The sequence below is a fragment of the Syngnathus typhle genome, unplaced genomic scaffold (genome assembly GCF_033458585.1).
Source record: "Syngnathus typhle isolate RoL2023-S1 ecotype Sweden unplaced genomic scaffold, RoL_Styp_1.0 HiC_scaffold_41, whole genome shotgun sequence".
In the NCBI taxonomy this organism is placed as follows: domain Eukaryota; kingdom Metazoa; phylum Chordata; class Actinopteri; order Syngnathiformes; family Syngnathidae; genus Syngnathus; species Syngnathus typhle.
In genome coordinates, this window is record NW_026871947.1 from 338,092 (window position 1) to 364,022 (window position 25,931).

The 25,931-nt window shown below is 41.8% G+C and overlaps 1 protein-coding gene and 1 long non-coding RNA gene across 3 annotated transcripts; both read right to left on the minus strand.

The window, feature by feature from the left end:
• Nucleotides 1-7,011: 7,011 nt before the first annotated feature.
• LOC133147305 (uncharacterized) lies at nt 7,012-8,522 on the minus strand. The gene is made up of 4 exons (XR_009711630.1): nt 8,042-8,522; nt 7,638-7,815; nt 7,364-7,525; nt 7,012-7,092 (listed from the first exon to the last, which is right to left on the minus strand). It is a non-coding gene; the product is annotated as an uncharacterized LOC133147305 (long non-coding RNA).
• An 8,238-nt stretch (nt 8,523-16,760) lies between these two features.
• Nucleotides 16,761-21,077, minus strand: LOC133147296 (uncharacterized protein K02A2.6-like). Of its 2 annotated transcripts, none has more exons than XM_061271290.1 (2): nt 20,796-21,077; nt 16,761-20,485 (listed from the first exon to the last, which is right to left on the minus strand). In XM_061271290.1, the coding sequence occupies exon 2, from the start codon at nt 20,071-20,073 to the stop codon at nt 17,086-17,088; it is 2,988 nt and encodes a 995-aa protein (XP_061127274.1). In that variant the 5' UTR covers nt 20,074-20,485; nt 20,796-21,077; the 3' UTR covers nt 16,761-17,085. The 2 variants fall into 2 exon arrangements, with proteins under 2 accessions (XP_061127274.1, XP_061127275.1); XM_061271291.1 differs by lacking the exon at nt 20,796-21,077 and having other exon boundaries at nt 18,235-18,337; nt 20,238-20,789.
• Nucleotides 21,078-25,931: the final 4,854 nt, after the last annotated feature.

Consider the following 25,931-nt stretch of genomic DNA (forward strand, 5'->3'; position numbering starts at 1 on the left):
GGCATCGAAAAAAACGCTCTCGGGTGCTTTAGAGTGCCGAGTTTATCACTGCGCATGAAGAAATGACCACCTCCAACGTTTGGTTTATGTTTTATAAGCATTTTTTATTTTATTGCTTAAATCGCATTTTCTCGGCGAGCTGAGCGCTTTTTCTGAATTGTGCCGCTCCCGTCACTCTGGTTAGGTTGGCATCGAAAAAAACGCTCTCGGGTGCTTTAGAGTGCCGAGTTTATCACTGCGCATGAAGAAATGACCACCTCCAACGTTTGGTATATGTTTTATAAGCATTTTTAATTTTATTGCTTAAATCGCATTTTCTCGGCGAGCTGAGCGCTTTTTCTGAATTGTGCCGCTCCCGTTACTCTGGTTAGGTTGGCATCGAAAAAAACGCTCTCGGGTGCTTTAGAGTGCCGAGTTTATCACTGCGCATGAAGAAATGACCACTTCCAACGTTTGGTTTATGTTTTATAAGCATTTTTAATTTTATTGCTTAAATCGCATTTTCTCGGCGAGCTGAGCACTTTTTCTGAATTGTGCCGCTCCCGTCACTCTGGTTAGGTTGGCATCGAAAAAAACGCTCTCGGGTGCTTTAGAGTGCCGAGTTATTCACTGCGCATGAAGAAATGACCACCTCCAACGTTTGGTTTATGTTTTATAAGCATTTTTAATTTTATTGCTTAAATCGCATTTTCTCGGGGAGCTGAGCACTTTTTCTGAATTGTGCCGCTCCCGTCACTCTGGTTAGGTTGGCATCGAAAAAAACGCTCTCGGGTGCTTTAGAGTGCCGAGTTTATCACTGCGCATGAAGAAATGACCACCTCCAACGTTTGGTTTATGTTTAATAAGCATTTTTAATTTTATTGCTTAAATCGCATTTTCTCGGCGAGCTGAGCGCTTTTTCTGAATTGTGCCGCTCCCGTCACTCTGGTTAGGTTGGCATCGAAAAAAACGCTCTCGGGTGCTTTAGAGTGCCGAGTTATTCACTGCGCATGAAGAAATGACCACCTCCAACGTTTGGTTTATGTTTAATAAGCATTTTTAATTTTATTGCTTAAATCGCATTGTGCCGCTCCCGTCACTCTGGTTAGGTTGGCATCGAAAAAAACGCTCTCGGGTGCTTTAGAGTGCCGAGTTATTCACTGCGCATGAAGAAATGACCACCTCCAACGTTTGGTTTATGTTTAATAAGCATTTTTAATTTTATTGCTTAAATCGCATTTTCTCGGCGAGCTGAGCACTTTTTCTGAATTGTGCCGCTCCCGTCACTCTGGTTAGGTTGGCATCGAAAAAAACGCTCTCGGATGCTTTAGAGTGCCGAGATTATTACTGCGCATTAAGAAATGACCACCTCCAACGTTTGGTTTATGTTTTATAAGCATTTTTAATTTTATTGCTTGAATCGCATTTTCTCGGCGAGCTGAGCACTTTTTCTGAATTGTGCCGCTCCCGTCACTCTGGTTAGGTTGGCATCGAAAAAAACGCTCTCGGGTGCTTTAGAGTGCCGAGTTATTCACTGCGCACGAAGAAATGACCACCTCCAACGTTTGGTTTATGTTTTATAAGCATTTTTAATTTTATTGCTTAAATCGCATTTTCTCGGCGAGCTGAGCGCTTTTTCTGAATTGTGCCGCTCCCGTCACTCTGGTTAGGTTGGCATCGAAAAAAACGCTCTCGGGTGCTTTAGAGTGCCGAGTTTATTACTGCGCATGAAGAAATGACCACCTCCAACGTTTGGTTTATGTTTTATAAGCATTTGTAATTTTATTGCTTAAATCGCATTTTCTCGGCGAGCTGAGCGCTTTTTCTGAATTGTGCCGCTCCCGTCACTCTGGTTAGGTTGGCATCGAAAAAAACGCTCTCGGTGCTTTAGAGTGCCGAGTTTATCACTGCGCATGAAGAAATGACCACCTCCAACGTTTGGTTTATGTTTTATAAGCATTTTTAATTTTATTGCTTAAATCGCATTTTCTCGGCGAGCTGAGCACTTTTTCTGAATTGTGCCGCTCCCGTCACTCTGGTTAGGTTGGCATCGAAAAAAACGCTCTCGGGTGCTTTAGAGTGCCGAGTTTATCACTGCGCATGAAGAAATGACCACCTCCAACGTTTGGTTTATGTTTTATAAGCATTTTTAATTTTATTGCTTAAATCGCATTTTCTCGGCGAGCTGAGCACTTTTTCTGAATTGTGGCGCTCCCGTCACTCTGGTTAGGTTGGCATCGAAAAAAACGCTCTCGGGTGCTTTAGAGTGCCGAGTTTATCACTGCGCATGAAGAAATGACCACCTCCAACGTTTGGTTTATGTTTTATAAGCATTTTTAAATTTATTGCTTAAATCGCATTTTCTCGGCGAGCTGAGCGCTTTTTCTGAATTGTGCCGCTCCCGTCACTCTGGTTAGGTTGGCATCGAAAAAAACGCTCTCGGGTGCTTTAGAGTGCCGAGTTATTCACTGCGCATGAAGAAATGACCACCTCCAACGTTTGGTTTATGTTTTATAAGCATTTTTAATTTTATTGCTTAAATCGCATTTTCTCGGCGAGCTGAGCGCTTTTTCTGAATTGTGCCGCTCCCGTCACTCTGGTTAGGTTGGCATCGAAAAAAAACGCTCTCGGGTGCTTTAGAGTGCCGAGTTTATCACTGCGCATGAAGAAATGACCACCTCCAACGTTTGGTTTATGTTTTATAAGCATTTTTAATTTTATTGCTTAAATCGCAATTTCTCGGCGAGCTGAGCGCTTTTTCTGAATTGTGCCGCTCCCGTAACTCTGGTTAGGTTGGCATCGAAAAAAACGCTCTCGGGTGCTTTAGAGTGCCGAGTTTATCACTGCGCATGAAGAAATGACCACTTCCAACGTTTGGTTTATGTTTTATAAGCATTTTTAATTTTATTGCTTAAATCGCATTTTCTCGGCGAGCTGAGCACTTTTTCTGAATTGTGCCGCTCCCGTCACTCTGGTTAGGTTGGCATCGAAAAAAAACGCTCTCGGGTGCTTTAGAGTGCCGAGTTTATTACTGCGCATTAAGAAATGACCACCTCCAACGTTTGGTTTATGTTTTATAAGCATTTTTAATTTTATTGCTTAAATCGCATTTTCTCGGCGAGCTGAGCACTTTTTCTGAATTGTGCCGCTCCCGTCACTCTGGTTAGGTTGGCATCGAAAAAAACGCACTCGGGTGCTTTAGAGTGCCGAGTTATTCACTGCGCATGAAGAAATGACCACCTCCAACGTTTGGTTTATGTTTTATAAGCATTTTTAATTTTATTGCTTAAATCGCATTTTCTCGGCGAGCTGAGCACTTTTTCTGAATTGTGCCGCTCCCGTCACTCTGGTTAGGTTGGCATCGAAAAAAACGCTCTCGGGTGCTTTAGAGTGCCGAGTTTATCACTGCGCATGAAGAAATGACCACCTCCAACGTTTGGTTTATGTTTTATAAGCATTTTTAATTTTATTGCTTAAATCGCATTTTCTCGGCGAGCTGAGCGCTTTTTCTGAATTGTGCCGCTCCCGTCACTCTGGTTAGGTTGGCATCGAAAAAAACGCTCTCGGGTGCTTTAGAGTGCCGAGTTTATTACTGCGCATTAAGAAATGACCACCTCCAACGTTTGGTTTATGTTTTATAAGTATTTTTAATTTTATTGCTTAAATCGCATTTTCTCGGCGAGCTGAGCACTTTTTCTGAATTGTGCCGCTCCCGTCACTCTGGTTAGGTTGGCATCGAAAAAAACGCTCTCGGGTTCTTTAGAGTGCCGAGTTTATCACTGCGCATGAAGAAATGACCACCTCCAACGTTTCGTTTATGTTTTATAAGCATTTTTAAATGTATTGCTTAAATCGCATTTTCTCGGCGAGCTGAGCGCTTTTTCTGAATTGTGCCGCCCCCGTCACTCTGGTTAGGTTGGCATCGAAAAAATCGCTCTCGGGTGCTTTAGAGTGCCGAGTTATTCACTGCGCATGAAGAAATGACCACCTCCAACGTTTGGTTTATGTTTTATAAGCATTTTTAGTTTTATTGCTTAAATCGCATTTTCTCGGCGAGCTGAGCACTTTTTCTGAATTGTGCCGCTCCCGTCACTCTGGTTAGGTTGGCATCGAAAAAAACGCTCTCGGGTGCTTTAGAGTGCCGAGTTTATCACTGCGCATGAAGAAATGACCACCTCCAACGTTTGGTTTATGTTTAATAAGCATTTTTAATTTTATTGCTTAAATCGCATTTTCTCGGCGAGCTGAGCACTTTTTCTGAATTGTGCCGCTCCCGTCACTCTGGTTAGGTTGGCATCGAAAAAAACGCTCTCGGGTGCTTTAGAGTGCCGACTTTATCACTGCGCATGAAGAAATGACCACCTCCAACGTTTGGTTTATGTTTTATAAGCATTTTTAATTTTATTGCTTAAATCGCATTTTCTCGGCGAGCTGAGCACTTTTTCTGAATTGTGCCGCTCCCGTCACTCTGGTTAGGTTGGCATGGAAAAAAACGCTCACGGGTGCTTTAGAGTGCCGAGTTTATTACTGCGCATTAAGAAATGACCACCTCGAACGTTTGGTTTATGTTTTATAAGCATTTTTAATTTTATTGCTTAAATCGCATTTTCTCGGCGAGCTGAGCACTTTTTCTGAATTGTGCCGCTCCCGTCACTCTGGTTAGGTTGGCATCGAAAAAAACGCTCTCGGGTGCTTTAGAGTGCCGAGTTATTCACTGCGCATGAAGAAATGACCACCTCCAACGTTTGGTTTATGTTTTATAAGCATTTTTAATTTTATTGCTTAAATCGCATTTTCTCGGCGAGCTGAGCACTTTTTCTGAATTGTGCCGCTCCCGTCACTCTGGTTAGGTTGGCATCGAAAAAAACGCTCCGGGTGCTTTAGAGTGCCGAGTTTATCACTGCGCATGAAGAAATGACCACCTCCAACGTTTGGTTTATGTTTTATAAGCATTTTTAATTTTATTGCTTAAATCGCATTTTCTCGGCGAGCTGAGCGCTTTTTCTGAATTGTGCCGCTCCCGTCACTCTGGTTAGGTTGGCATCGAAAAAAACGCTCTCGGGTGCTTTAGAGTGCCGAGTTTATCACTGCGCATGAAGAAATGACCACCTCCAACGTTTGGTTTATGTTTTATAAGCATTTTTAATTTTATTGCTTAAATCGCATTTTCTCGGCGAGCTGAGCGCTTTTTCTGAATTGTGCCGCTCCCGTAACTCTGGTTAGGTTGGCATCGAAAAAAACGCTCTCGGGTGCTTTAGAGTGCCGAGTTTATCACTGCGCATGAAGAAATGACCACTTCCAACGTTTGGTTTATGTTTTATAAGCATTTTTAATTTTATTGCTTAAATCGCATTTTCTCGGCGAGCTGAGCACTTTTTCTGAATTGTGCCGCTCCCGTCACTCTGGTTAGGTTGGCATCGAAAAAAACGCTCTCGGGTGCTTTAGAGTGCCGAGTTTATTACTGCGCATTAAGAAATGACCACCTCCAACGTTTGGTTTATGTTTTATAAGCATTTTTAATTTTATTGCTTAAATCGCATTTTCTCGGCGATCTGAGCACTTTTTCTGAATTGTGCCGCTCCCGTCACTCTGGTTAGGTTGGCATCGAAAAAAACGCTCTCGGGTGCTTTAGAGTGCCGAGTTATTCACTGCGCATGAAGAAATGACCACCTCCAACGTTTGGTTTATGTTTTATAAGCATTTTTAGTTTTATTGCTTAAATCGCATTTTCTCGGCGAGCTGAGCTCTTTTTCTGAATTGTGCCGCTCCCGTCACTCTGGTTAGGTTGGCATCGAAAAAAACGCTCTCGGGTGCTTTAGAGTGCCGAGTTTATCACTGCGCATGAAGAAATGACCACCTCCAACGTTTGGTTTATGTTTAATAAGCATTTTTAATTTTATTGCTTAAATCGCATTTTCTCGGCGAGCTGAGCACTTTTTCTGAATTGTGCCGCTCCCGTCACTCTGGTTAGGTTGGCATCGAAAAAAACGCTCTCGGGTGCTTTAGAGTGCCGAGTTATTCACTGCGCACGAAGAAATGACCACCTCCAACGTTTGGTTTATGTTTTATAAGCATTTTTAATTTTATTGCTTAAATCGCATTTTCTCGGCGAGCTGAGCGCTTTTTCTGAATTGTGCCGCTCCCGTCACTCTGGTTAGGTTGGCATCGAAAAAAACCCTCTCGGGTGCTTTAGAGTGCCGAGTTTATTACTGCGCATTAAGAAATGACCACCTCCAACGTTTGGTTTATGTTTTATAAGCATTTTTAATTTTATTGCTTAAATCGCATTTTCTCGGCGAGCTGAGCACTTTTTCTGAATTGTGCCGCTCCCGTCACTCCTGTAAAAAAATTTCCGAGAAATTTACAGTAATTAACTGGCAGCTAGTAACCAGTAACTTACTGTAAAAACGTTTTACAGTAGATATACTGTATTCCCTATTTACAGTATTATTGTATTTACTGTAAAGCAAAAACCAGTTAAATACTGTGATTTTGGCTGTATTTACAGTATTAGATGTTTTAACTGTGGACTAAATAACAGTTAAATACTGTGATTTCAGTTGGATTTATAGTATTAGATGTTTTAACTGTATGCTAAATAACAATTAAATACTGTGATTCCAGTTGCGTTTACAGTATTAGTTGTTTAACTGTATACAAAATAACATTTAAATACTGTGATTTCAGTTTTATTTACAGTTAGATGTTTTAACTGTATACTAAAAAATTAAAAACTGATTTTATTTGCATTTACAGTATTAGTTGCTTAACTGCAGAATAAATATCAATGAAATACCGCGCTTTCAGTTGCCTTTAAATAACTGGTTTATTTACTGTACAAACAAATGAACGGTATTGTATATTGCAATGCAGTAACAGTAGGTACCAGGTAATCATTGTAAATTGAGTTTCTCACTGTACAATTTAAATGCTGAATCAGTGATTTAGTATTAATCATTAATAGAATGACCCATATTCTAAAATATTTCAATTAACAACAGACAACAAGAAATTTGTTAACAGGGTTATTTATTTTTTTTGTGAACAGGAACATAAAGCACATTACCAAACCTTTTAGACAAAACTTCCTTGGGCTTGGACAAAACAGGAGCCCTGAAATTAAAGAAGAAAATACATTAAGATGATGGTGATGTCGTTGTCATGTCAAGATACTTGTTCCTGATAGGAAGTGTGTCACATGGCTGCAGGAACACTCATGCAATTAGCAAGGTTGGAGTTATATTATTAGTAGGGATGTAACGATTACTCATGAGATGATTAAAAATCGATTTGAATATGTCGCAAGTTAGATCGGAGAGAAAATAAATCTCTGCATTGAAACAGCTGATATGCAAATTAGTTGTGACCGTTATCTGAACCTCACCTGTATCTAGTCAGTTAGCCTCCATGAAGTGAAGCCTTCATGAACTCCATGATGAAGGAGATCACATGGGGGTTCATGTATCAAGTCTTTCTCCTCACCACTCTCCCAGTCTTCCGGCTCATCTGCTCCTTGGCACTGCACTTGGTGGAGTCAGGATTAATCCTGACCAAAAACATATGAAATGAGTTACAGGTTGAGACAATTGCAATTATCAAAGAGATATAGAAAAGGCCAGTGGGAATAAAGTTAGGTATATAATTTTATCGGTTAATACCTCTGAATAAATTCCAAAGTTGTGCAGGTTTCCACCTGATACTCTAGGTTGAAAACATAGTAACAGGCGAAGAGAGTGGCCAAGACAGTGGTGAAGTCAGCCACGTGAGCAGCAGGTGGGATTATGACCCTCCCCTCGATCGACAGCATCCATTTTTTTGCAGTCAGGATTGTCTCTCCTTAAAGTCAGACATAACAAAAATCATATTTCACAGCAGTCCATTTTATAAATGATCTGGTTCACATGAATGACTGTAAAAACAGGGCAGGGAGCATACACATCTTACAAGCTGTACATAAAACAGATAAAAGGAGCATATATAGTAACTGATGGCAAGCAAACTGATTACTACTTGTGTATTACTATTTTATTTTATTACTTATAGTGATAGTAGTCCTACTTACCGAGTTTCTGGACGTCGCGACGTGTGCTTGGTGGTGCTGCCTCCCGAAGGAAAACGCATACGGAGGCGGAGAAGGTGAAGAAAAAAAGAAAGGCGGGAAAATACTCTTCTCTTGCGCAGCATAAAAATATAAAATAACGACACAGTAACGACCATCGTACTGTCGCAGCAAGTACTACATGTATATATATACATATATCATTTTGTGGCTTCAGTAAGTTTAAAAAAAAGACAATCTGGTCAGTTAAAGTTACTGCTATCACAAGCTAGCTAACAGTTAACGTTACCAGTAGCTAGCTCTGTCTGCCCTCTCTCTCGCGATCGAAAAACAGCGCTCTCTCGGTGCCGTTTTCGCAGCCAAAGTGAAACAAATGAACGCAGACGACGCAAACACATAGAAACACAACAAAAAAACACACAATACAAGACAAGGTCTTATAAGAAAAGTTGTTGTCGGAGCCAGAGATGCAAGCGCTGTGATCGCGATTTGTCCCCTTTACTTTGACCTGATTGGCCATTCAAAGCAGGACCGTTGAACACACTCGATCCTCATTGGATACATTCATGTCAGCCCATGTCACCCCATACCCGCCAGTGAAAAAGAAAACGGAAAAAAACTAATGCTAGGAATAAAAAAAATGCCATGGTAAGTCATTATGACATAATGATTATTGAAGTCATAATTTTTATATGATATTTATATGATAATTATTGATTTCATTATGATATACATATATATATATATATCATATATATATATATATATATATATATATATATCAAAGTCAAAACCTTAAAGTCAAAGTCAGCTTTATTGTCAATCTCTCCACATGTCACAACACACAAAGAGAGCGAAATGACGTTTTCTCTATCCCACGGTGACGAGACACATAACACGATAGACATACAAGTACGCGACACAATATAAAAACAAGGCAAAAATTCAAACAATCAATAGTAAGAGTGATGAATAAATAATAAATAAACAGATAATATGTATAATATATATATATATATATATATATATATATAAATAAAAATCTGTTAATATAAATTCTCAATGTTCATTCATCAACGACATTGACAATAAAAATACAGTAGCTTACGTTTCTATTTACAGTATAATACTGGCTATTGTGATTTTTCTTACAGTAATGCTTCAACTACTGTGTTTTCCACTGTAATACTTATACTACTGTGATTTTGTCGTGTTTACACTGTCTAACTGTAACAATTACAGCGACTTACTGTAAAGATCATACACAGTAAGGTTACTGTGTTTAATACAGTGATTAACTGTAGATATCACAGCCATTTTTAACAGTGAATTGCATCGAAAAAAACGCTCTCGGGTGCTTTAGAGTCCCGAGTGATTCACTGCGCATGAAGAAATGACCACCTCCAACGTTTGGTTTATGTTTTATAAGCATTTTTAATTTTATTGCTTAAATCGCATTTTCTCGGCGAGCTGAGCACTTTTTCTGAATTGTGCCGCTCCCGTCACTCTGGTTAGGTTGGCATCGAAAAAAACGCTCTCGGGTGCTTTAGAGTGCCGAGTTTATCACTGCGCATGAAGAAATGACCACCTCCAACGTTTGGTTTATGTTTAATAAGCATTTTTAATTTTATTGCTTTAATCGCATTTTCTCGGCGAGCTGAGCACTTTTTCTGAATTGTGCCGCTCCCGTCACTCTGGTTAGGTTGGCATCGAAAAAAACGCTCTCGGGTGCTTTAGAGTGCCGAGTTATTCACTGCGCATGAATAAATGACCACCTCCAACGTTTGGTTTATGTTTTATAAGCATTTTTAATTTTATTGCTTAAATCGCATTTTCTCGGCGAGCTGAGCACTTTTTCTGAATTGTGCCGCTCCCGTCACTCTGGTTAGGTTGGCATCGAAAAAAACGCTCTCGGGTGCTTTAGAGTGCCGAGTTTATTACTGCGCATTAAGAAATGACCACCTCCAACGTTTGGTTTATGTTTTATAAGCATTTTTAATTTTATTGCTTAAATCGCATTTTCTCGGCGAGCTGAGCACTTTTTCTGAAGTGTGCCGCTCCCGTCACTCTGGTTAGGTTGGCATCGAAAAAAACGCTCTCGGGTGCTTGAGAGTGCCGAGTTTATCACTGCGCATGAAGAAATGACCACCTCCAACGTTTCCTTTATGTTTTATAAGCATTTTTAATTTTATTGCTTAAATCGCATTTTCTCGGCGAGCTGAGCACTTTTTCTGAATTGTGCCGCTCCCGTCACTCTGGTTAGGTTGGCATCGAAAAAAACGCTCTCGGGTGCTTTAGAGTGCCGAGTTTATCACTGCGCATGAAGAAATGACCACCTCCAACGTTTGGTTTGTGTTTTATAAGCATTTTTAATTTTATTGCTTAAATCGCATTTTCTCGGCGAGCTGAGCACTTTTTCTGAATTGTGCCGCTCCCGTCACTCTGGTTAGGTTGGCATCGAAAAAAAACGCTCTCGGGTGCTTTAGAGTGCCGAGTTTATCGCTACGCATGAAGAAATGACCACCTCCAACGTTTGGTTTATGTTTTATAAGCATTTTTAATTTTATTGCTTAAATCGCATTTTCTCGGCGAGCTGAGCACTTTTTCTGAATTGCGCCACTCCCGTCACTCTGGTTAGGTTGGCATCGAAAAAAACGCTCTCGGGTGCTTTAGAGTGCCGAGTTTATCACTGCGCATGAAGAAATGACCACCTCCAACGTTTGGTTTATGTTTTATAAGCATTTTTAATTTTATTGCTTAAATCGCATTTTCTCGGCGAGCTGAGCACTTTTTCTGAATTGTGCCGCTCCCGTCACTCTGGTTAGGTCGGCATCGAAAAAAACGCTCTCGGGTGCTTTAGAGTGCCGAGTTTATTACTGCGCATTAAGAAATGACCACCTCCAACGTTTGGTTTATGTTTTATAAGCATTTTTAATTTTATTGCTTAAATCGCATTTTCTCGGCGAGCTGAGCACTTTTTCTGAAGTGTGCCGCTCCCGTCACTCTGGTTAGGTTGGCATAGAAAAAAACGCTCTCGGGTGCTTGAGAGTGCCGAGTTTATCACTGCGCATGAAGAAATGACCACCTCCAACGTTTCCTTTATGTTTTATAAGCATTTTTAATTTTATTGCTTAAATCGCATTTTCTCGGCGAGCTGAGCACTTTTTCTGAATTGTGCCGCTCCCGTCACTCTGGTTAGGTTGGCATCGAAAAAAACGCTCTCGGGTGCTTTAGAGTGCCGAGTTTATCACTGCGCATGAAGAAATGACCACCTCCAACGTTTGGTTTATGTTTTATAAGCATTTTTAATTTTATTGCTTAAATCGCATTTTCTCGGCGAGGTGAGCACTTTTTCTGAATTGTGCCGCTCCCGTCACTCTGGTTAGGTTGGCATCGAAAAAAACGCTCTCGGGTGCTTTAGAGTGCCGAGTTTATCACTGCGCATGAAGAAATGACCACCTCCAACGTTTGGTTTATGTTTTATAAGCATTTTTAATTTTATTGCTTAAATCGCATTTTCTCGGCGAGCTGAGCACTTTTTCTGAATTGTGCCGCTCCCGTCACTCTGGTTAGGTTGGCATCGAAAAAAACGCTCTCGGGTGCTTTAGAGTGCCGAGTTTATTACTGCGCATGAAGAAATGACCACCTCCAATGTTTGGTTTATGTTTTTTAAGCATTTTTAATTTTATTGCTTAAATCGCATTTTCTCGGCGTGCTGAGCACTTTTTCTGAATTGTGCCGCTCCCGTCACTCTGGTTAGGTTGGCATCGAAAAAAACGCTCTCGGGTGCTTTAGAGTGCCAAGTTATTCACTGCGCATGAAGAAATGACCACCTCCAACGTTTGGTTTATGTTTTATAAGCATTTTTAATTTTATTGCTTAAATCGCATTTTCTCGGCGAGCTGAGCGCTTTTTCTGAATTGTGCCGCTCCCGTCACTCTGGTTAGGTTGGCATCGAAAAAAACGCTCTCGGGTGCTTTAGAGTGCCGAGTTTATCACTGCGCATGAAGAAATGACCACCTCCAACGTTTGGTTTATGTTTTATAAGCATTTTTAATTTTATTGCTTAAATCGCATTTTCTCGGCGAGCTGAGCGCTTTTTCTGAATTGTGCCGCTCCCGTCACTCTGGTTAGGTTGGCATCGAAAAAAACGCTCTGGGGTGCTTTAGAGTGCCGAGTTATTCACTGCGCATGAAGAAATGACCACCTCCAACGTTTGGTTTATGTTTAATAAGCATTTTTAATTTTATTGCTTAAATCGCATTTTCTCGGCGAGCTGAGCACTTTTTCTGAATTGTGCCGCTCCCGTCACTCTGGTTAGGTTGGCATCGAAAAAAACGCTCTCGGGTGCTTTAGAGTGCCGAGTTATTCACTGCGCATGAAGAAATTACCACCTCCAACGTTTGGTTTATGTTTAATAAGCATTTTTAATTTTATTACTTAAATCGCATTTTCTCGGTGAGCTGAGCACTTTTTCTGAATTGTGCCGCTCCCGTCACTCTGGTTAGGTTGGCATCGAAAAAAACGCTCTCGGGTGCTTTAGAGTGCCGAGTTTATTACTGCCCATTAAGAAATGACCACCTCCAACGTTTGGTTTATGTTTTATAAGCATTTTTAATTTTATTGCTTAAATCGCATTTTCTCGGCGAGCTGAGCCATTTTTCTGAATTGTGCCGCTCCCGTCACTCTGGTTAGGTTGGCATCGAAAAAAACGCTCTCGGGTGCTTTAGAGTGCCGAGTTATTCACTGCGCACGAAGAAATGACCACCTCCAACGTTTGGTTTATGTTTTATAAGCATTTTTAATTTTATTGCTTAAATCGCATTTTCTCGGCGAGCTGAGCGCTTTTTCTGAATTGTGCCGCTCCCGTCACTCTGGTTAGGTTGGCATCGAAAAAAACGCTCTCGGGTGCTTTAGAGTGCCGAGTTTATCACTGCGCATGAAGAAATGACCACCTCCAACGTTTGGTTTATGTTTTATAAGCATTTTTAATTTTATTGCTTAAATCGCATTTTCTCGGCGAGCTGAGCACTTTTTCTGAATTGTGCCGCTCCCGTCACTCTGGTTAGGTTGGCATCGAAAAAAACGCTCTCGGGTGCTTTAGAGTGCCGAGTTTATCACTGCGCATGAAGAAATGACCACCTCCAACGTTTGGTTTATGTTTTATAAGCATTTTTAATTTTATTGCTTAAATCGCATTTTCTCGGCGAGCTGAGCACTTTTTCTGAATTGTGCCGCTCCCGTCACTCTGGTTAGGTTGGCATCGAAAAAAACGCTCTCGGGTGCTTTAGAGTGCCGAGTTTATTACTGCGCATTAAGAAATGACCACCTCCAACGTTTGGTTAATTGTTTTATAAGCATTTTTAATTTTATTGCTTAAATCGCATTTTCTCGGCGAGCTGAGCACTTTTTCTGAATTGTGCCGCTCCCGTCACTCTGGTTAGGTTGGCATCGAAAAAAACGCTCTCGGGTGCTTTAGAGTGCCGAGTTATTCACTGCGCATGAAGAAATGACCACCTCCAACGTTTGGTTTATATTTTATAAGCATTTTTAATTTTATTGCTTAAATCGCATTTTCTCGGCGAGCTGAGCACTTTTTCTGAATTGTGCCGCTCCCGTCACTCTGGTTAGGTTGGCATCGAAAAAAACGCTCTCGGGTGCTTTAGAGTGCCGAGTTTATCACTGCGCATGAAGAAATGACCACCTCCAACGTTTGGTTTATGTTTAATAAGCATTTTTAATTTTATTGCTTAAATCGCATTTTCTCGGCGAGCTGAGCACTTTTTCTGAATTGTGCCGCTCCTGTCACTCTGGTTAGGTTGGCATCGAAAAAAACGCTCTCGGGTGCTTTAGAGTGCCGACTTTATCACTGCGCATGAAGAAATGACCACCTCCAACGTTTGGTTTATGTTTTATAAGCATTTTTAATTTTATTGCTTAAATCGCATTTTCTCGGCGAGCTGAGCACTTTTTCTGAATTGTGCCGCTCCCGTCACTCTGGTTAGGTTGGCATCGAAAAAAACGCTCTCGGGTGCTTTAGAGTGCCGAGTTTATCACTGCGCATGTAGAAATGACCACCTCCAACGTTTGGTTTATGTTTTATAAGCATTTTTAATTTTATTGCTTAAATCGCATTTTCTCGGCGAGCTGAGCGCTTTTTCTGAATTGTGCCGCTCCCGTCACTCTGGTTAGGTTGGCATCGAAAAAAACGCTCTCGGGTGCTTTAGAGTGCCGAGTTTATTACTGCGCATTAAGAAATGACCACCTCCAACGTTTGGTTTATGTTTTATAAGTATTTTTAATTTTATTGCTTAAATCGCATTTTCTCGGCGAGCTGAGCACTTTTTCTGAATTGTGCCGCTCCCGTCACTCTGGTTAGGTTGGCATCGAAAAAAACGCTCTCGGGTGCTTTAGAGTGCCGAGTTTATCACTGCGCATGAAGAAATGACCACCTCCAACGTTTGGTTTATGTTTTATAAGCATTTTTAAATTTATTGCTTAAATCGCATTTTCTCGGCGAGCTGAGCGCTTTTTCTGAATTGTGCCGCTCCCGTCACTCTGGTTAGGTTGGCATCGAAAAAAACGCTCTCGGGTGCTTTAGAGTGCCGAGTTATTCACTGCGCATGAAGAAATGACCACCTCCAACGTTTGGTTTATGTTTTATAAGCATTTTTAGTTTTATTGCTTAAATCGCATTTTCTCGGCGAGCTGAGCACTTTTTCTGAATTGTGCCGCTCCCGTCACTCTGGTTAGGTTGGCATCGAAAAAAACGCTCTCGGGTGCTTTAGAGTGCCGAGTTTATCACTGCGCATGAAGAAATGACCACCTCCAACGTTTGGTTTATGTTTAATAAGCATTTTTAATTTTATTGCTTAAATCGCATTTTCTCGGCGAGCTGAGCACTTTTTCTGAATTGTGCCGCTCCCGTCACTCTGGTTAGGTTGGCATCGAAAAAAACGCTCTCGGGTGCTTTAGAGTGCCGACTTTATCACTGCGCATGAAGAAATGACCACCTCCAACGTTTGGTTTATGTTTTATAAGCATTTTTAATTTTATTGCTTAAATCGCATTTTCTCGGCGAGCTGAGCACTTTTTCTGAATTGTGCCGCTCCCGTCACTCTGGTTAGGTTGGCATGGAAAAAAACGCTCACGGGTGCTTTAGAGTGCCGAGTTTATTACTCCGCATTAAGAAATGACCACCTCGAACGTTTGGTTTATGTTTTATAAGCATTTTTAATTTTATTGCTTAAATCGCATTTTCTCGGCGAGCTGAGCACTTTTTCTGAATTGTGCCGCTCCCGTCACTCTGGTTAGGTTGGCATCGAAAAAAACGCTCTCGGGTGCTTTAGAGTGCCGAGTTATTCACTGCGCATGAAGAAATGACCACCTCCAACGTTTGGTTTATGTTTTATAAGCATTTTTAATTTTATTGCTTAAATCGCATTTTCTCGGCGAGCTGAGCACTTTTTCTGAATTGTGCCGCTCCCGTCACTATGGTTAGGTTGGCATCGAAAAAAACGCTCCGGGTGCTTTAGAGTGCCGAGTTTATCACTGCGCATGAAGAAATGACCACCTCCAACGTTTGGTTTATGTTTTATAAGCATTTTTAATTTTATTGCTTAAATCGCATTTTCTCGGCGAGCTGAGCGCTTTTTCTGAATTGTGCCGCTCCCGTCACTCTGGTTAGGTTGGCATCGAAAAAAACGCTCTCGGGTGCTTTAGAGTGCCGAGTTTATCACTGCGCATGAAGAAATGACCACCTCCAACGTTTGGTTTATGTTTTATAAGCATTTTTAATTTTATTGCTTAAATCGCATTTTCTCGGCGAGCTGAGCGCTTTTTCTGAATTGTGCCGCTCCCGTCACTCTGGTTAGGTTGGCATCGAAAAAAACGCTCTCGGGTGCTTTAGAGTGCCGAGTTTATCACTGCGCATGAAGAAATGACCACCTCCAACGTTTGGTTTATGTTTTATAAGCATTTTTAATTTTATTGCTTAAATCGCATTTTCTCGGCGAGCTGAGCACTTTTTCTGAATTGTGCCGCTCCCGTCACTCTGGTTAGGTTGGCATCGAAAAAAACGCTCTCGGGTGCTTTAGAGTGCCGAGTTTATCACTGCGCATGAAGAAATGACCACCTCCAACGTTTGGTTTATGTTTTATAAGTATTTTTAATTTTATTGCTTAAATCGCATTTTCTCGGCGAGCTGAGCACTTTTTCTGAATTGTGCCGCTCCCGTCACTCTGGTTAGGTTGGCATCGAAAAAAACGCTCTCGGGTGCTTTAGAGTGCCGAGTTTATCACTGCGCATGAAGAAATGACCACCTCCAACGTTTGGTTTATGTTTTATAAGCATTTTTAAATTTATTGCTTAAATCGCATTTTCTCGGTGTTATGTTTATTCTCTTACATAACCTTTGTAAAGAGCACAGATTCACGTTACTTTTGTTAGCGTGTTTTTATTTCCTGAACAAGCCTCATCACAATGATATTCATCCGCTGACCAATCACACCACACCGCACGGAGAAGGGCAACAAAAAGTAGAGCATACCAAACAATGCAATATGCAAACGAGAAACAACACTTCCAAGTCAATACATAACAATTCCTCTCTTCCAGCTTAGATGCACCAATAATCATCAAATAAAAAAATAATAGTACTATGTTTCTATGTGCTATTAAGTGTATACTTTTCTTTTTAGAGGCATTTCAAAATTCACAACAATTTTCAACATCAAATATTAACAACTTTTTTTTTTTTTTCTTTTAAAGAACATTTGTTTCTTTTCAACATTTATAAATCAAGTCTGTCTGGTGGTTTGCGAACCCTCTCAGGATATCTGCGTCCAGGAGGATCAGGTAGGTTTGTCATTGGTTTGTGTATGTCCATTAGCTCCGGTGTGGACATGTTTTCTTCAGGGGTGATGTCAGAGGCTGGAGTACTGTCCTTAGGGTTTTGTGGGTCAGTAGGTGTCGTAGTTTGAGTAGCGGCATTTCCAGGTGATGCGTCCAAAAGCTGGTCAACATGTCTGCGCCAGACGACATTAGGCTCAACACTCACTGTATATGAATGAGAGTGGTCCAGTTTGCGTCAAAATTTCCGCATGTTGCCACTTGTCGCCTTGGTTACGATAGTCTCTTGCCAATACTTTTTGTCCGATGTCAAATGATCTTAGTTTCCTTTGTAATTGAGTTGGTGAACATTGTCTGTTTGAAACATGTTCTCGGATGTCAGGTTTCAGGAGATCTAAACGAGATCTTAGGTTTCTTCCCATGAACAACATTGCAGGTGACTGTCCAGTAGTAGTATGTGGAGTGTTTCTGTAGGCTAGCAGAAAGTTGGCGATTTTCTGCTGTAGTGGAACTTCCTCCCTCCTACTGGCTTTCATCGACTGTTTGAAAGTTTGTACAAAACGTTCAGCAAGTCCATTCGTTGCAGGGTGGTGAGGAGCAGAAGTAAGGTGTTTTATTCCGTTGCTTTTCAGGAAGATCTGAAACTCCTCACTAGTAAACTGGGTACCATTGTCACTTACAAGCTGAAGAGGGTATCCTGTACGTGCAAAAAGCATCTGTAACTGGTTCACTGTTACAGTTGTAGTTGCTTTCTTTACAGTGAAAACCTCGGGCCATTTTGAATGAGCGTCGACCACAATAAGGAACATGTGATCCATGAAAGGTCCAGCATAGTCAATGTGAATGCGTTGCCATGGGGCAACAGGCCATTCCCAAGTGTGGACAGGGGCAATCTGAGGTGAGCGCTGAGTCTGGTGACATCCTCTGCATGTTTTGACCAGAGTTTCAATTTGGTTGTCAAGGCCAGGCCACCACACATAACTTCTAGCAAGACTTTTCATCTTAACTACCCCCATGTGCCCATCATGCAGCGAGTTTAGAACTTTGGATCGCAGTTTGGGAGGTACAACAACGCGTGACCCCCACAGGACACATCCTTGGGACACAGTAAGTTGGTCTTTTCTGGTGAAATAGTCCTTAAGTTCAGTATCTGCATGCATTGGCCAGCCATTAACAGTTAAGTCATACACTCGAGATAGCAGAGGGTCGTTTCTTGTTTCTTTGCTTATTTGAGCGCAAGTCACCGGAAGTGGTTCCATTTGCAGCATGTGAAGATTTAAAGCAGGATCAGTAGCCTTCTCTGTCAGTGGTTGAGGAAGGCGAGAGAGACCATCAGCATTTCCGTGTAGTTTTGTCCCTTTATAGTCTATGGTATAGGTGTGTGCTCCAAGAAAGAGAGCCCAACGTTGTAAACGAGCGGCAGCCATAGCAGGAACACCTTTCTTTGGACTGAAAATGGAAACAAGAGGCTGGTGATCTGTAATCAGCATGAAGTGTTTTCCATACAGGTATTGGTTAAACTTCTTAACACCCCACACTAAGCTTAAAGCTTCTCTGTCAATCTGTGCATAATTACGCTCTGCTGGTGATAAAGAGCGTGATGCAAAGGCAATGGGGCGTTCAGAGCCATCAGTCATTTTGTGAGATAGAACTGCACCAATGCCATAAGGTGAAGCGTCACAGGCTAGACATAGGGGAAGCTTTGGATCAAAGTGTGTGAGCACCTTGTCTGAAATAACGAGTTCCTTTGCCTTTGTAAATGCCTGTTCACAGTCTCTAGTCCAGTCCCACTTTGCCTTTTGGTGCAGTAGTGCATTCAGTGGGTGCAGCACAGTGGAAAGGTTTGGCAAAAACTTGTGATAATAGTTAACAAGGCCAAGAAATGAGCGTAACTGGCTGACATTTTCTGGTTGTGGAGATTTTACTACAGCTTCAATTTTGTCCTGCGTTTTGTGAAGTCCGTGCTTGTCTATTTTGTGTCCACAATACTCAATGGACTCCTTGAAAAACTCACATTTCTTTTTGTTTGCTTTTAGACCATATTCTTCCAGTTTTGTTAGAACTGCATTCAAGTTTTGCAAGTGTGAATCTTTGTCCCAACCAGTAACAATAATATCATCCAAGTAACATTGAGTACCTGGGATTCCTTGTAGCACTTGGTCCATTGCACGTTGCCATATCGCAGGGGCACTTGTAATACCAAATACAAGCCGGTTGTATTGGTATAGTCCTTTGTGAGTATTTATGGTGAGGTACTTGCGTGAACTTTCATCCATTTCCATCTGTAGATATGCTTGTGCGAGGTCAATCTTTGTGAAGTGCTCACCATTTGCTAGAGATGCAAAAATGTCATCGATGCGAGGGAGTGGATACTGGTCTGCATGCATGACAGGGTTAACAGTTACTTTGAAATCACCACAAATGCGCACTTTGTCTGAAGATTTCTTGGCAACAGGTACGATTGGTGTAGCCCACTCAGACCAGTCCACTTTGGATACTATTCCTTGATCCATGAGATTTTGCAGCTCAGCTTCAACTTTTGGGCGTAGCGCATATGGAACAGGGCGTGCTTTATGAAACTTTGCTTTTGCACCTTCTTCCAGCTCGAGACGTGCTTTGATGTGTTTCATTGTTCCTATGCCTTCGCTGAACACATGTGCATGTTTATCCAGTATCTCAGTTAACTTCATGTCTGTGAGCTGTTTGGAGGCTATGTGCATGGACTTTATTTCATGCCAGTTAAGCTTGATTTGTCGTAGCCATCTACGACCAAATAGTGGTACACCTCCCTCTTTAAGGACGAACAGCTCAAGATTGCACTTTTGGTTTCTGTATTTCACTTTCACTTTGAGTTTTCCCAGTGGTGCAACCTTTTCTCCTGTGTATGTCTTCAGTTTTACACTGGTGCGTGACAGTTTAGTGTCTGGGAACATTTTCTTGTAGTCGTTGAATGATATGATCGACAGTGCTGACCCTGTGTCCAGTTCCATTTTTAATGGCACTCCATTAATTTTTGGTGTCAGCCAAATCACATCACCGTCATTCTCTTCTGTAGCACACAGCCCTAAACAAGCCAATTCTTCCTCACTTGAACTGTCAGAATCTGTCTGTGCTACTTTGTGCAATTTTTGTCCTTTTCTTATATTGTGTTTATCTTTTGCATTACTGTACTTTGATTTACACATCTTCTGTATGTGCCCTCTTCTATCACATTGTCGGCAGTCTTTATCCTTAAACCAACACTCTGCGGGGTCATGTGACTGTTTACCGCATCTGAAACAGGGCTTTGCTTTGGTATTATGCCGTTTGGTGTGCAGTTTAAACACAGAGCTTGTGGCTGCGTTTTTACCTTGAAGCTCCGTCGCATCCCTTGCTGCTGTCTCCGCTGAAACAGCTATTTCCACTGCTCGTTGCAAGGTGAGTTTGTCCTCCGTCAAAAGCCGTTTCTGAATGCTCTCGTTGTGCAGCCCGCACACGAACCTGTCCCTCAGAGCATCTGAAAGTCCGTCTCTGAACTGACAGTGTTCGGCCAGTTTCCTCAGTTCTGCGATGTACTCTGACACCGTCTCCGTCCTTGACTGGTTTCTCTTGTGAAATCTAAAGCGCTCAGCAATCACCAATGGAGCTGGGTTTAGATGACTTTTCATTATCTGCATTATTTCATCAAATGTTTTGTCTGCCGGTTTAGCTGGGGCGACCAGGCTACGGAGTAAGTTATACATTTTGGCGCCCATGACACTGAGTAGGACAGCTACTTTTCTTTCGTCCTGTATCTCATTAGCTAGGCAGTACTGCTCAACTCTTTCCACATAAGTTGTCCAGTCTTCTACCGAACTGTCAAATATGTCCATATTTCCCAAGATTCCGGACATTTTTTTCACTTTTCTTGGCGTCCGTTCACTTTTACCTTGGTCCTGAGCGACACCCGTCCTCACCTCCGGCTAGCTTGATCAGAGCAGAATCCGGGGCGAGCAGACGAAACTTACGTCCTCACAACCAAGTCCATGAAGCACTATTCACTTGTGTCCGTTCCTCCTCCGCATTTGTAGGGTCCTTTTTAAGTCTCGTCGCCAATTTTGTTATGTTTATTCTCTTACATAACCTTTGTAAAGAGCACAGATTCACGTTACTTTTGTTAGCGTGTTTTTATTTCCTGAACAAGCCTCATCACAATGATATTCATCCGCTGACCAATCACACCACACCGCACGGAGAAGGGCAACAAAAAGTAGAGCATACCAAACAATGCAATATGCAAACGAGAAACAACACTTCCAAGTCAATACATAACACTCGGCGAGCTGAGCGCTTTTTCTGAATTGTGCCGCTCCCGTCACTCTGGTTAGGTTGGCATCGAAAAAAACGCTCTCGGGTGCTTTAGAGTGCCGAGTTATTCACTGCGCATGAAGAAATGACCACCTCCAACGTTTGGTTTATGTTTTATAAGCATTTTTAGTTTTATTGCTTAAATCGCATTTTCTCGGCGAGCTGAGCGCTTTTTCTGAATTGTGCCGCTCCCGTCACTCTGGTTAGGTTGGCATCGAAAAAAACGCTCTCGGGTGCTTTAGAGTGCCGAGTTTATCACTGTGCATGAAGAAATGACCACCTCCAACGTTTGGTTTATGTTTTATAAGCATTTTTAAATTTATTGCTTAAATCGCATTTTCTCGGCGAGCTGAGCGCTTTTTCTGAATTGTGCCGCTCCCGTCACTCTGGTTAGGTTGGCATCGAAAAAAACGCTCTCGGGTGCTTTAGAGTGCCGAGTTATTCACTGCGCATGAAGAAATGACCACCTCCAACGTTTGGTTTATGTTTTATAAGCATTTTTAATTTTATTGCTTAAATCGCATTTTCTCGGCGAGCTGAGCGCTTTTTCTGAATTGTGCCGCTCCCGTCACTCTGGTTAGGTTGGCATCGAAAAAAACGCTCTCGGGTGCTTTAGAGTGCCGAGTTTATTACTGCGCATGAAGAAATGACCACCTCCAACGTTTGGTTTATGTTTTATAAGCATTTTTAGTTTTATTGCTTAAATCGCATTTTCTCGGCGAGCTGAGCACTTTTTCTGAATTGTGCCGCTCCCGTCACTCTGGTTAGGTTGGCATCGAAAAAAACGCTCTCGGGTGCTTTAGAGTGCCGAGTTTATCACTGCGCATGAAGAAATGACAACCTCCAACGTTTGGTTTATGTTTAATAAGCATTTTTAATTTTATTGCTTAAATCGCATTTTCTCGGCGAGCTGAGCACTTTTTCTGAATTGTGCCGCTCCCGTCACTCTGGTTAGGTTGGCATCGAAAAAAACGCTCTCGGGTGCTTTAGAGTGCCGACTTTATCACTGCGCATGAAGAAATGACCACCTCCAACGTTTGGTTTATGTTTTATAAGCATTTTTAATTTTATTGCTTAAATCGCATTTTCTCGGCGAGCTGAGCACTTTTTCTGAATTGTGCCGCTCCCGTCACTCTGGTTAGGTTGGCATGGAAAAAAACGCTCACGGGTGTTTAGAGTGCCGAGTTTATTACTGCGCATTAAGAAATGACCACCTCGAACGTTTGGTTTATGTTTTATAAGCATTTTTAATTTTATTGCTTAAATCGCATTTTCTCGGCGAGCTGAGCACTTTTTCTGAATTGTGCCGCTCCCGTCACTCTGGTTAGGTTGGCATCGAAAAAAACGCTCTCGGGTGCTTTAGAGTGCCGAGTTATTCACTGCGCATGAAGAAATGACCACCTCCAACGTTTGGTTTATGTTTTATAAGCATTTTTAATTTTATTGCTTAAATCGCATTTTCTCGGCGAGCTGAGCACTTTTTCTGAATTGTGCCGCTCCCGTCACTCTGGTTAGGTTGGCATCGAAAAAAACGCTCCGGGTGCTTTAGAGTGCCGAGTTTATCACTGCGCATGAAGAAATGACCACCTCCAACGTTTGGTTTATGTTTTATAAGCATTTTTAATTTTATTGCTTAAATCGCATTTTCTCGGCGAGCTGAGCGCTTTTTCTGAATTGTGCCGCTCCCGTCACTCTGGTTAGGTTGGCATCGAAAAAAACGCTCTCGGGTGCTTTAGAGTGCCGAGTTTATCACTGCGCATGAAGAAATGACCACCTCCAACGTTTGGTTTATGTTTTATAAGCATTTTTAATTTTATTGCTTAAATCGCATTTTCTCGGCGAGCTGAGCGCTTTTTCTGAATTGTGCCGCTCCCGTCACTCTGGTTAGGTTGGCATCGAAAAAAACGCTCTCGGGTGCTTTAGAGTGCCGAGTTATTCACTGCGCATGAAGAAATGACCACCTCCAACGTTTGGTTTATGTTTAATAAGCATTTTTAATTTTATTGCTTAAATCGCATTTTCTCGGCGAGCTGAGCGCTTTTTCTGAATTGTGCCGCTCCCGTCACTCTGGTTAGGTTGGCATCGAAAAAAACGCTCTCGGGTGCTTTAGAGTGCCGAGTTATTCACTGCGCATGAAGAAATGACCACCTCCAACGTTTGGTTTATGTTTAATAAGCATTTTTAATTTTATTGCTTAAATCGCATTTTCTCGGCGAGCTGAGCACTTTTTCTGAATTGTGCCGCTCCCGTCACTCTGGTTAGGTTGGCATCGAAAAAAACGCTCTCGGGTGCTTTAGAGTGCCGAGTTTATTACTGCGCATTAAGAAATGACCACCTCCAACGTTTGGTTTATGTTTTATAAGCATTTTTAATTTTATTGCTTAAATCGCATTTTCTCGGCGAGCTGAGCACTTTTTCTGAATTGTTTCGCTCCCGTCACTCTGGTTAGGTTGGCATCGAAAAAACGCTCTCGGGTGCTTTAGAGTGCCGAGTTATTCACTGCGCACGAAGAAATGACCACCTCCAACGTTTTATAAGCATTTTTAATTTTATTGCTTAAATCGCATTTTCTCGGCGAGCTGAGCGCTTTTTCTGAATTGTGCCGCTCCCGTCACTCTGGTTAGGTTGGCATCGAAAAAAACGCTCTCGGGTGCTTTAGAGTGCCGAGTTTATTACTGCGCATTAAGAAATGACCACCTCCAACGTTTGGTTTATGTTTTATAAGCATTTTTAATTTTATTGCTTAAATCGCATTTTCTCGGCGAGCTGAGCACTTTTTCTGAATTGTGCCGCTCCCGTCACTCTGGTTAGGTTGGCATCGAAAAAAACGCTCTCGGGTGCTTTAGAGTGCCGAGTTTATTACTGCGCATTAAGAAATGACCACCTCCAACGTTTGGTTTATGTTTTATCAGCATTTTTAATTTTATTGCTTAAATCGCATTTTCTCGGCGAGCTGAGCACTTTTTCTGAATTGTGCCGCTCCCGTCACTCTGGTTAGGTTGGCATCGAAAAAAACGCTATCGGGTGCTTTAGAGTGCCGAGTTATTCACTGCGCATGAAGAAATGACCACCTCCAACGTTTGGTTTATGTTTAATAAGCATTTTTAATTTTATTGCTTAAATCGCATTTTCTCGGCGAGCTGAGCACTTTTTCTGAATTGTGCCACTCCCGTCACTCTGGTTAGGTTGGCATCGAAAAAAACGCTCTCGGGTGCTTTAGAGTGCCGAGTTTATTACTGCGCATTAAGAAATGACCACCTCCAACGTTTGGTTTATGTTTTATAAGTATTTTTAATTTTATTGCTTAAATCGCATTTTCTCGGCGAGCTGAGCACTTTTTCTGAATTGTGCCGCTCCCGTCACTCTGGTTAGGTTGGCATCGAAAAAAACGCTCTCGGGTGCTTTAGAGTGCCGAGTTTATCACTGCGCATGAAGAAATGACCACCTCCAACGTTTGGTTTATGTTTTATAAGCATTTTTAATTTTATTGCTTAAATCGCATTTTCTCGGCGAGCTGAGCGCTTTTTCTGAATTGTGCCGCTCCCGTCACTCTGGTTAGGTTGGCATCGAAAAAAACGCTCTCGGGTGCTTTAGAGTGCCGAGTTTATCACTGCGCATGAAGAAATGACCACCTCCAACGTTTGGTTTATGTTTTATAAGCATTTTTAATTTTATTGCTTAAATCGCATTTTCTCGGCGAGCTGAGCACTTTTTCTGAATTGTGCCGCTCCCGTCACTCTGGTTAGGTTGGCATCGAAAAAAACTCTCTCGGGTGCTTTAGAGTGCCGAGTTTATCACTGCGCATGAAGAAATGACCACCTCCAACGTTTGGTTTATGTTTTATAAGCATTTTTAAATTTATTGCTTAAATCGCATTTTCTCGGCGAGCTGAGCGCTTTTTCTGAATTGTGCCGCTCCCGTCACTCTGGTTAGGTTGGCATCGAAAAAAACGCTCTCGGGTGCTTTAGAGTGCCGAGTTATTCACAGCGCATGAAGAAATGACCACCTCCAACGTTTGGTTTATGTTTTATAAGCATTTTTAGTTTTATTGCTTAAATCGCATTTTCTCGGTGAGCTGAGCACTTTTTCTGAATTGTGCCGCTCCCGTCACTCTGGTTAGGTTGGCATCGAAAAAAACGCTCTCGGGTGCTTTAGAGTGCCGAGTTTATCACTGCGCATGAAGAAATGACCACCTCCAACGTTTGGTTTATGTTTTATAAGCATTTTTTATTTTATTGCTTAAATCGCATTTTCTCGGCGAGCTGAGCGCTTTTTCTGAATTGTGCCGCTCCCGTCACTCTGGTTAGGTTGGCATCGAAAAAAACGCTCTCGGGTGCTTTAGAGTGCCGAGTTTATCACTGCGCATGAAGAAATGACCACCTCCAACGTTTGGTATATGTTTTATAAGCATTTTTAATTTTATTGCTTAAATCGCATTTTCTCGGCGAGCTGAGCGCTTTTTCTGAATTGTGCCGCTCCCGTTACTCTGGTTAGGTTGGCATCGAAAAAAACGCTCTCGGGTGCTTTAGAGTGCCGAGTTTATCACTGCGCATGAAGAAATGACCACTTCCAACGTTTGGTTTATGTTTTATAAGCATTTTTAATTTTATTGCTTAAATCGCATTTTCTCGGCGAGCTGAGCACTTTTTCTGAATTGTGCCGCTCCCGTCACTCTGGTTAGGTTGGCATCGAAAAAAACGCTCTCGGGTGCTTTAGA

What these genes read in the sequence shown, in the direction of transcription:
- LOC133147296 (XM_061271290.1), bottom strand. Translation starts at nt 20,073, where the DNA reads ATGTGTAAATCAAAGTACAGTAATGCAAAAGATAAACACAATATAAGA.